This window comes from Aspergillus karnatakaensis, assembly GCF_047715665.1.
Source record: "Aspergillus karnatakaensis strain CBS 102800 unplaced genomic scaffold BJY04scaffold_36, whole genome shotgun sequence".
In the NCBI taxonomy this organism is placed as follows: Eukaryota; Fungi; Ascomycota; class Eurotiomycetes; order Eurotiales; family Aspergillaceae; genus Aspergillus; species Aspergillus karnatakaensis.
This window is the reverse complement of record NW_027395748.1, coordinates 247723-258941: the sequence shown is the minus strand read 5'-3', so window position 1 is coordinate 258941 and position 11219 is coordinate 247723. Positions and strand designations below refer to the sequence as shown.

Here is an 11219-nt window from a genome sequence, read left to right as displayed (position 1 = left end):
ATAAATCACTCTCCGCCGCCGCAACCTCTACTCCTCTTTTCTTTCTTTTAGCTTGCTTTCGCGCTCATTCAATCTCCAGCGACTCCAGCCAAGTTCGCTCGCCCCCACTTCTTCCAGGAACATCCTACCACCACCACGAGCGGCCCTCTCTCCTCCTCCTCCTCCCTCCCCTCCCCTCTTCCCGACTGTCGTCCTCTCCTCTCGACGAGTCGCTCTCCCGGCGCCTTCCTCTATCCACATAGAGGAGACCACTCCTCCTCCTCTCCTCCTCACCCCTGCGCAGGCTGCGACTCCCGTCGACCCGCCTGTCAACCCGGCTTCCGAGACTTTGCGCTGCTGACCCGCTGTCGGGTCGCCCCTGTATGGTCAATGTTGTCCATGCAAAAGTCTCCTACTACTTTTATCCTTCCTCCCCCCACCGAACTCGACAGTAATCCTTCCCATGGCTACCACGCGCATTCTCAACACTCCGACTGTCGCTCGAGTCTAGTCGACCATCCTGTCTTCCCAGAATACTCCATGATGGACGACGACTCGCACTCCCATCGCGCCAGCGTGAGCACCGACGAGACCTCCAACGATTCACCGGAATCTTGGGACGACGGCCCTTCCGACAGCTCTCCCCCAGGCAACGCGGGCGTAAAAATCCCTACCACGCTGATCGGCCCCTCCAGCATTTTCCAGTTCAATGTTCTTGCGGACCCGGAGACGGACGTAGTGCCGAAAGTAGAGGAGCTGGATGATAATGAAGATTTGCAGAGCATCAAGCCTCTGGGGGTGGAGACACCAGGGGAACCCCATGCGACTTCGACGGCTGTTCCCGTTCACGTTCCACGGAAACGTGGCCGACCACGCAAACACCCTCTTCCTATCCCCGGTGGCCAGGTCAAGATCACCAAGGGACGCTCAAAAACCGGTTGTATCACCTGTAGACGTCGCAAGAAGAAATGTGACGAGACCAAGCCTGCGTAAGTGCTGGAGCTCCGAGACCAGGCGCCGAAATGCTGACGTGGCGCGCCCTAGTTGTCTGAATTGTCAGAAGAATGCGGTTGTCTGCGAAGGATACCCTCCAAAAGAGATATGGAAGAGTGGCAAGCAGAAGATTGAGGACGGTAGGGCCTCTGTATTGGCCGCATATGCATCGCATACTGACTTCTATAGCCGCAAGAACACAAGCAGTGGTGTGCCGCTCGCTTCCTATCCTCATTGACGGAATCGAAACTGAGATGGATCGCAAACTTCTCGACCACTTCGTCTACGGATTTAGCCGTGTCTTGACCCTCATCAACGACGACTCCAATCCCTTCAAGGAGATCCTCCTTCCGATGGCGACTCAACATCGCGGCCTGATGCACTCGTTGATGTGCTTGTCCGGATCACATTTGTCAGGGTTAAATCCAGAACCAGGCGTGAAGGAGCGGAAATACTACCATTTCCATCGAGCGATCCGGGACTTGAAGGATAACATCAACGCAAGGTCAAATATGGTTGAAGAGGAGCCTGAGTTATTGGTGGAGGATCCAATCATCGCCTCGACCATTGCGCTCAGCCTGAATACGATCTGCGAAGGAGAGACCAATGGCGAGTACCGACCACACATGGACGCAGCTCGGTATTTACTTGTCACTCAGAAGCCACGAAACGAGAAGTTCCGCCAGTTCATCGTCGAGTTCTTCCAATACCACGATGTCTCCAATTCAATAACCTCGCTTGATCGGCGACCAGCTCATATGGATGGAGAATTACGCCTGCCTGACTTCGTACCTCACGCAGCCGGAAACTTCTTGGGCGTGTTCGACGGACTATTCCGCTATATTTCGCAAGTAACTCGGCTACGGGATCGAATCCGACAACGTTTCAGCGAGGGATACGAGCCGGCGGTCGATTACCAGATTCTTAGCGATGCAGTACTGATTGATTCATCGATTCGAACATGGGAAACCTCGCATCCACCCAACACTCCGAATTACTATTTGGCCCAACTATACAGGCAATCAACATGGGTATACCTCTACCGTACAATCCGGCCATCCCGCCCAAGCGACAAAATCGCCCAGGTCGTCGACGACGGACTGGAATTCCTAGACCTTCTGCCCCAAGACGCGGGCGCTTTTAGTATCGTTCTCATGCCGCTATTCCTCCTCGGATGCTCTGCCTTCGTCCCTCGCCAACGCGAGAGGATTCAAAAAGGCTTCGAAGCGCTCAAAGCCTACTCTAACCTCCGCAACATCGAACCAGCTTTCAAAGTCGTCCAAAGAGTCTGGGAGGTCATGGACAATAAGACGGAGGAAAGCTGGGACTGGGAGAAGATCATCAAGGAGATGAATATGGACTTCCTCATTACCTGATTCGGTTCTTCTTTTCTTCTAATCTTTACATTGCATGGTTTGCCTTTGACTCGCCACTGGTTAACCTGGCGTTCTGAAATTTTTTTTGCATATATTGTCGTGTGCTCACATCTGCGCGGCGATCTTGGTTATTTCCACCGGGCGTTGTTGTACCGGTCGGTTGGTTGTCTGGGGTGCTTTATTTCCTCATCCACATAAAATCAGGGCGGGTTGAGTGTCGTCATCGCATCTACTCAGCATGAGAAACGGAGCAAGAAAAAACGGGCAGCAAATCGATCTGCAGGGCGCATGGGTCAACCAACAGCTGAACGACGGGATAGCGCCGAACTATATTAAGAATTGTTCGGCCGCAGCAACAAGACGAGTAACAGTACGGCACAACGAAACTAGGGGCCGCAAACGGGAAAAGGACATCAGCTGGCTGGCTGGCTCTCTATTGATTTCCTCTCATTGATTGATTGTACTTATACTGATGGATTGTACGTGTTTATGATTTTGTCATGATGATCTTTGTCGGTCTAGCTAGGGGTTTTGTATGGCTGGTATTTCTTTCACTTTACTTCTACTGTGCATATGAGATGTTCATATCCAAATATACAATATATATACCTATGAATTAGTACCACCTCTACTTGCATAACTCCGTTCCAATGTTATCGATAAGGCCGATCTACCTACCCCAGAAGAATCCATCGCTGATTCATCAGCCCGGCTTAACCACCGCGTACATCAAGAAAACTTCCCCCACGCGACTCACCACTTCGGGCTGACTGAGCCTGCTCAGCCCTTCCATCAAAATGCAGGTATGGCGACGGGCTTTCTCAACCACTGTTCCGAGACTCAATAGCGCCCCGCCGCGAACACCGACCCCGACGCTCCTTCGATGCGCCCAGGTGCTGCAGAGGAGTCAGCAGAAGCCCTGTGCCATCGAGGACCAGGAAATCACAATCCGCGGCTTTGTTCGGTCTTGCCGCAAACAGAAGCGCTTTGCGTTTGCTGAGATCTCTGATGGATCGTCTGTCAACGGTGTTCAGGCGATCTTGACGCCTGAAATGGGAGCCGAGTGCGTTCGTTCCCTTACTTCGTCTCTCGGGCGTTGGTTCTAATGGCTCTTTGTTTATAGACTATCGACAGGATCGGCAATTGAGATTTCAGGGATATGGAAGGCTTGTCCGGCGGGGAAATTACAAAGTCATGAGCTGCAGGGGACATCGGTGAAAATTGTCGGCAAGACGGATCCGGAGGTTGTCCTTCTCCCTTTCCAGCATCGTCATGACACACTGACTCTGTTCTAGACATACCCCATCCAAAAGAAATACCAGAGTCCCGAGTTCCTCCGTCAAATCCCTCACCTCCGCTTTCGAACCCCGCTGAACGCCCTCCTCGCGCGCTTCCGCTCCGAATGCCTACACCAGCTTGGAAACGTATTCCGCGCTACGCCGAATGGAGGATTCGTACAGGTTCAGCCGCCGTTGATAACATCATCAGACTGTGAGGGAGCTGGGGAGACCTTTGCAGTTATTCCGCGGGAGACGCTGGCAACAGGTCTTCCGGAGCAGGAGCACGACCATTTCTTCAGAGCGCCCAAGTACCTTAATGTGTCGTCGCAACTGCACCTCGAGGCTTATGCCGCGGAGCTAGGAAATGTCTGGACGCTGTCACCTGTGTTTCGGGCCGAGAAGAGCGATACACCGCGGCATTTAAGCGAGTTCTACATGCTCGAGGCAGAGGTGAACTTTCTCTCTGACCTGGGTGATTTGACCGACGTCGTAGAACATCTCATTCGCGACCTTACGCGGCGGCTCTATGAGACACCTGCAACGCAAGAGATCCTCTCAATAAAGCGCGAAACCAACCCAGAATCCACCGAACCTGTCTTTGAAATAGATCTTCATAAACGCTGGGCCGACCTCATGGAAGGCCCCAAATGGCTCCGCATGACCTACACAGACGCCATCGCAGCCCTGCAGGAAGAATTTTCTCGAGGCAAAGCAACATTTGTATCGGCTCCGACATGGAACACCGGTCTGCAACTTGAACACGAGCGGTACATCGTCGAGAGATTAAACAACGGTAAACCGGTCTTCGTCACGGACTACCCTAAAAACGTTAAACCGTTCTATATGGCACTCTCAGAAAACACAACAAATGCAGAATCAGAGCGAGAAACAGTCGCCTGCTTCGACCTCCTCCTCCCTGAAGTTGCCGAAGTCGCGGGCGGCTCGCTGAGAGAACACCGTCTCCCAGAGCTCATCCAGAATATGCGCGATCACGGACTTATCAAGACTACAATCAATCCCGAGGAAGCAGACTCTAAGCTTGAACCTACATACCCACATCTCCAGCCAGGCGAAGACCTCGCTCATTTACAATGGTACGCGGATCTGCGACGGTGGGGAACAGCGCCGCATGGCGGATTCGGGATCGGGTTTGATCGGTTGCTGGGGTATCTGACTGGAGTGTCGACTATCAGGGATACTGTTGCTTTCCCTCGGTATTTTGGACGTGCGGATTGCTAGTTGTTGTACGTTGGATATGTACGGAGTATATGAATGTATATCATGTATTTTAGATAGACCAAGCTCAACTATAGAACTGATAGGGGCATTTCACGGCACTTCAAACGGTACAAACAGCATGATAGCCACCAATAGGTTATTCTCTGTTGAGGGTCACTCTCGGCTCCGAGAGTTGCTTTCTTTCTACTCCAACTGAGGTCCATACCTGTTGAATCTCGCTAATTAGCTGTCTGTGGCGCATCCACCCAGGACTTAAGGGAAAGAACAGCCCACATCCACGCAATCACCAGCTTGTCTCTTAGCATCCTGCAAACCAACGGCATTCAAACAGCTTAATTACTCCTCGTCTTCTCCACAGCTCGGCCTGTTCAACACGGACACTACACTACATGCTGACCTTTCTTTCTACGGGTCTATAGGCTGGAACTGAGACTTCGGTACCAACTATCACGGTCAACCGCATGCTGTCTATATTTCACCTAATCTTTCAGGCAATGTCCTCTTCTATGCTGGTGGGCTCCAGCTCCAGCTCCGGCTCCGGAAGGCTGGGCTTAATGTATGCCTGAAACAGCCCAACACCATGTAGGCCTCAATGGGAGTCTCGTGGGCTCACAGCACATCGGTTGTGATTGCCGCTAGATGCGTGATCGAACAATCATGGACTGGAAGATGCATCCTGCTTTGCCTTGGTTCTTCGACATACTTAGAACGAATGTTAAGAGTCGGTTGGATGGGTTGGAGGAGGTGAGGGAGTTGACGGTTGATTGGGGGAAGGTGCAGTTGGATGTTTAGGCTGGTCGCGAGGTTGGGGTCCTAGAGGAATTGGAAGGAGCGTGGACGTTTTGGTATTGGTATTGAGGTTGTCTTTTTTGTTATTTATGACTCATGTAGACCTGGTTGATGGTCAACGGGGTTTGTGTGGAATATTTGATATATGATAGCTGGGTTGGTTTGTTCAATGATGGCTGTTCAAGGAGGAATATGTCTTAACACTGCTGGAATATAAGATCTGAGCCCGCTCTTGACCTACACCTACACCTAACATCTTTCATATAGCAAAAACAACGTAAAGATCACGATCTGCCAATTCAGCTCGGGTATCGATTCACCATCTCCCACCTGATCTAATTTACCACCCAAGACTACCACATTGGTAGAGTTAGGATATGAACTCTTCCACATGACCCTGAAAAACAGACAGCAAGGACAGCAGATGAAGTAAGAAACCGCCCAATGCTAATAGGACCGAACCGAATCACTAGCATTAGACAGGAAACAGACAAAAAAAAGTAAGACCCCAGCCATGCAGTATGCTCCTCTTGGTATAACGCCGTCCCGGAAATCAAGACACAAGGAAATAATTGAGAAAACAGAGGAAGACCACGAAATAATAACAACGGTCTACGCATGATGAGGCCATATACGTGAGGGGAAAATGATGAGAAATGTCGAGACTACGCCTTGAACACCCGGTCAAGTTGGCGCAGCGCACGCATGTCCTCTCCACCGAACCCGATCTTGTCGCTGGGAATATCGCGCGGTCCTTCGCCGGGTCGTCCACTTGAAGCGGCACCCGAGCCAGCGGGTGTAGAGGCAGGTGCGGGAGCGGGCGTCGCCGTAGATATGGACGGTAGAGACCCTGGCGGGGTGCTGTTCATCATGACGTTGATGCTGGGGACTGTTGTGCCGGAAGTGGCAGCCTCAGCAGACGAGACCGGTGGATTGGCAGGTGGGATGTTCAGCGGAGGAGGGATGGGCGCTTGAGTGATGACGCGTGGGCTTCGAGTGGGCGGGAGAGGGATTCCATTTGCGTGCGGGCTGGGGTGAGCTTGGGTGCGGGGAGAGGCCCGACGCGGATCGCCGGGGTATTCTGGCGGCGTGGGTTCGGCGATCACGCGAGGCGAGCGAGCCGGGATTAATAGCGGGCCTTGTTGAAGGATGTGTGGCGGCACTGCGCTTTCCATCGGGTGTACGGCCCGTTCGTAGCCTGGTGGAAGAACCGGTTGTTGGGGCGGCGGTGGTAGCGCATGATATTGTGGCGCGTGAGCTGGGTGTGCTGGATGCCCGGGATGTGCAGGGTGTGCCGGATGGGCTGGATGCGCCGGGTGATGTGCAGGCGAGATATAAGCAGGGTAGTGCACTGCGACAGTAGGAGGCGTGCCGAGCGGCGTCGGAGGCCATGCATATCCAGGCGCATACGACTGCGGGTGAGCCGCACCAGAACGAGCATACGCCGCCATAGGATGGTGAGGCGGTGGTGGCTGGGGAACATATGGCGAGCCTGTCATTGGACCGCGCGTGACGACCGGAAGATTTTGTTGATCATTGACCGTCGACTCCGGATACAAACCCTTTTGCGGGCGCACGCTGCGCAGAGCGGGATCATTTGACGGCTGCAGCAGGTTTGTGGCGTTGGGATGCGACCGTGAGTAGTAGCTGATGAGATGTAGATGCTGACCGGTTGAGGTAGTGATACTGAACGACTGTTTCATTAGGCCGTCAGGCTTATATCGATACCCATCTGGCCCGTCATCCGGTCCATCCCCGGGATCGTCATCACTGCCGCGGGCGGAATCTGGTGTTTTCCCAGCTCGAGGAGGCTGAGAGGGAACGCTGGTGCCTCCACGCTTACCCTCCATCTCACGATAGGTGAGAAAACTGCCTGAAACGCGGCTCGCACTCCATGATTTGCCGTCAGTCCACCGTCGCATACCGGCTTCTCGCTCATCCCAAACAAAAACGGAGCCGGACTGAATCAACTGTCGCTCTTTTTCCGACAGGCGTCTTTGCACCCGCGGGAGCATTCCTATGCGACATGCTTCAAAGAGGATAATAGCGTCCGCAGGAGTGCGGACGTGACCGTGATACGTCTCCATCCAACTTCGGTGGTAGGACCCCGAAATGGTGGATGGTTTCAGGGCCACGGGGGGTGAGTTGTGGTCGAAAATGGTGAAGATTGAAGCTACAGAGTCTGAGCAGCAAAGACTCAGTTTGACTTTTTTTTTGAAGACCCCGCGAGCAGAAAGTTACCTAAAGAGGCAAGTCGGAAGAGGTCCGCAGGGGCGCTGGCAGCCGTTAGAGCGTGGAAGTAATGGGAGCGAGAGAGGATGAGTCGGGGAGGAGGCGGGATGAGTCGGTCGGATAAGAACTTACCTGGGGTGATAGGACGGAGGAGATCTGATAGAAGGGATACTGATAGAGAATCAAGGGGGTGAAGCAGGAGGAAGCGAAGCAGAGAGAGGAAGGAGGGAAGGAAAGCCAAAGAGAACTTTGGAGCAGGAAGAAGAATAAGAAATGTGAGTCTGAGTTAGAGCAAGTGGGGAACCCAAGGAAACCCCACTGGGCTGGCTGGGCTTGCAAAGTTTAGTTACTTAGTTAGTTAGTTGTATATGAGGAAAACCAAAATGAAAAGAAAAGAAAAAGGGAAAAAAAAATAAAAAAGAAAAGAAAAGAGAAAATAGCCGGATCAAGAAACGACAGAGCAAAGACAAAGCAAAGCAGCAACTTTAAAAGGCGAGGGATTGCGAGTGGCGCATTCAGCGATGACTTTGGAAGCTTAAGCTTAAACCAACACGAGGAACCTTAACTCGCTTACCGTATTTTTGGTATTACTCTCCACCCATCCAGTCTTTGCTTTCTGATTATACTCCGCCAGGAGTCAGGAGTTGGGAGATGGAGTGCTCAGGGAGTGATAATCATATTTTAATAAGGATGACTGCGAACCATGTCAAATTCTATCAAGTCCATCAAATCCAAAACCCATATCACATTGATAGATACAATTACAGTCCGTGGCAAACGCTCGTATCCCCAAGCCACCTGATCCTCTTCCCTTCCCAGGAATAATAAACGAGTGCCATAACCATTCCCAAACAGGCACCAGCATATTATTGAATCCATGAATTCATCATCCTTCTTACTCGCAGCCGATCCTCTCCCTGATGACCCCATGACAAGTCTTGTCTTCGGAACCTTTTCTCCTCCGTCCAATCCGCTGGACTCCTTTCAGCTCTCCGACTGACTCGGTATCATCGTGCGACAGTCCCAAGACGCCAGGATAAGCGTATCGCCAACAGAGTCCGCCGAGTCTAGTTGGCTTCTTGGCTAAGCAGCTAGAGGGGGCTAAAATAAGCTAAATGATGGATCGTATTTATTTTACGAGCTGCTGTATTTAATATTAGTCTTCACGCAAGAAGACAGATCGCCTGTCAGCTCTGAGACAGTAAGAGTAAGATAAGATGCACAGCCATGGATCACATCATAAGCTTTAATGATGACTATTCGATTATGCTGATGGCTATAATTATTATTGATTAGTCCCAGTCGCCTAAAATCTCCCGAGTTTCCATGTCCATCTCCGAACAGAATGGTTAGCTGTCACTTTTCTAATATAATAATAATAATAGGGTAAGATCGTGCCGGAATCCCGAGCATAACTTTTTCATATCATCCTCTTTCCACTCACTCGGAACTCCAATGCTTCCCCCGCCATCAACAACTGAAAGATTGAAAGACAGATTGCAAACACAACCACTTACCCACTCTTCCTTGCATCGAAGGATCTAATGTAACCTCTCTCCTCTCCTGGAGGACGCGTTCGGGCTGGGGGAGGTCGAATCAGCAGAGAGGGAAAGACGAGAAACTGGCTGATCAGGGGCGCTGTGAAACGTTTCACAGGCTTATCTCCACTAGCATAATTGGTTTAAACTATCGCTTTTGTGCTGCACTCTGTAGCAGAGGGCCTTGCGGGCGGGGAGTCTGTGCTCACAGAGTGGGATGCAGTCGGGACATGTCATACTTGTAAATACAGAGCATACAGACTACAGTAGTAGTACTGTAGTAGTATTGAGACTCAGACACACTCAGAAAGAGAGAAACTCAGAGAGAGAGAAAATGCCTCAGATATGCTTAACACCAGTAAGGTTGGCGACTTGGCATTCCCCCGCGTGGGCTCCACAGGCTCACCTCCCTCCAAAAGGATGTCTTGGTTTTTCTTGTCTCCCTCCCCCAACCTCTTTTCTTGTTCTTGGCTCCTTTCTTTTTGTTCGTCTGGTCGCTTGATTTCTCCAACTTGCCGTTTCAGGCCATCTTCACCGGATCTCCCGGAAGAAGAAGAGGACACAGCTCCAGATACTAACAGCCGAACAAGTAAGACAGACTCCATAATTATTTAAACGAGCACAAGCTTGATTGATTAAAGTAATCCCAGCCGGCTCCATCTTTGGTTCCTGCTTATCCAATATAATCCACCGGGCTACTGTAACTTTAGTCACTGGATCTCGCATAAATCCTCCGCTCATGGTCCTGAATCCTGAATCCTGAACCGTCCACGGAAAACGCTGCGCTCCTCTGACTAAATTAATCCACTGGTTTTGATCACTCCCAAGCCTTCCAAGCCTTCTTGGACGCCTGTCGAATGTCAAACTGCGCCCAGCCGAGCCCTGGGCATGGCAACCCTCGTATTGTGGTCCACCGTCCACTTAAACTCGGAGAGACCCAAGCCCACACGACACTCCCTACCCACGGATCAGTGACAATGACTGGTGGGCGCAGTGGCGACAGATTAGGCCTCTGCTGCCGAGGCTGGCAGCCACTGACACTTCTGACTCTCGCACTTCGGAGTATTCTCAGCCAAACGGTAGAGCTGGCTCAGCTGGGGTTGATTCTGGGTATTATTGTTCTTCGGTCTTTTTGGCCCCCTCCAGGCTCCGATGGATTTACCTAGGCCAAGGCTTTGAGGCGTTCGCTCGAGTCGTTCAAACGGAGAATTCGGCGTTCAGCAATACGGCGTGCCATGGGCCTCGCCTATAAATATATATTAACAACACGGGGCATTTCTTCTGGATGGTCATAATAATACGAACGAACTGCGCTGTTTTGACTCTATCTCCGTAGCTAGTGCCACGTGCCTGTCTTGTCGGCAAGGTTGGCTTGTCTGGGTTAAAGTTGCTGATAGAGTTTGATATCGCCATCGCAGTCCTTCTCCAAGACACAAGTCATGACTCGCTCGGCGTTCCATTCGGGGCTCATTCCATTCAGGGAGATTATTCTCTCGGGCTGATTCTCAGCCTGCCTTGCGACCGAGCGACCGAGTCTGAGCGGACGGAAAACTCCGTGGACCCGGTGTTTATAAAATCTCTGTCCACGATGTAACCTTGATTCGACGTTAATATGCTGATCTCTTGTATTTCCGGGCCAATTCCTGGCCCGGTGGGCCACTCAAGCATCGGCGATTCAGCGTTTAGAAGCAGCTCCGAAGAACCTTGAATGAGCCCATCCAAGGGTCGATTAGTGCCTTGTGGCCTTGTGGCCTGAGGCATCATAACAGCATGGATCACAGCTGTAGAGCTCT

General features: G+C 51.6%; 3 protein-coding genes across 3 annotated transcripts; 2 read left to right on the top strand and 1 right to left on the bottom strand.

The window, feature by feature from the left end:
- Positions 1 to 522: 522 nt before the first annotated feature.
- Positions 523 to 2348, top strand: BJY04DRAFT_220015 (Zn(II)2Cys6 transcription factor; the record flags this gene model as incomplete). The annotated part of the gene is made up of 3 exons (XM_073716750.1): positions 523 to 968; positions 1024 to 1112; positions 1162 to 2348. 3 exons carry the CDS (start codon positions 523 to 525, stop codon positions 2346 to 2348), a joined length of 1722 nt encoding a protein of 573 aa, XP_073569490.1.
- A 1040-nt stretch (positions 2349 to 3388) lies between these two features.
- On the top strand, positions 3389 to 5017 carry BJY04DRAFT_193380 (asparagine--tRNA ligase SLM5). The gene is made up of 3 exons (XM_073711907.1): positions 3389 to 3411; positions 3472 to 3592; positions 3644 to 5017. Exons 1-3 carry the CDS (start codon positions 3401 to 3403, stop codon positions 4865 to 4867), a joined length of 1356 nt encoding a protein of 451 aa, XP_073569489.1. The 5' UTR covers positions 3389 to 3400; the 3' UTR covers positions 4868 to 5017.
- A 767-nt stretch (positions 5018 to 5784) lies between these two features.
- On the bottom strand, positions 5785 to 8326 carry BJY04DRAFT_193378 (camp independent regulatory protein). Its single transcript, XM_073711906.1, has 2 exons — positions 8021 to 8326; positions 5785 to 7932 (listed from the first exon to the last, which is right to left on the bottom strand). The coding sequence occupies exon 2, from the start codon at positions 7741 to 7743 to the stop codon at positions 6322 to 6324; it is 1422 nt and encodes a 473-aa protein (XP_073569488.1). The 5' UTR covers positions 7744 to 7932; positions 8021 to 8326; the 3' UTR covers positions 5785 to 6321.
- Positions 8327 to 11219: the final 2893 nt, after the last annotated feature.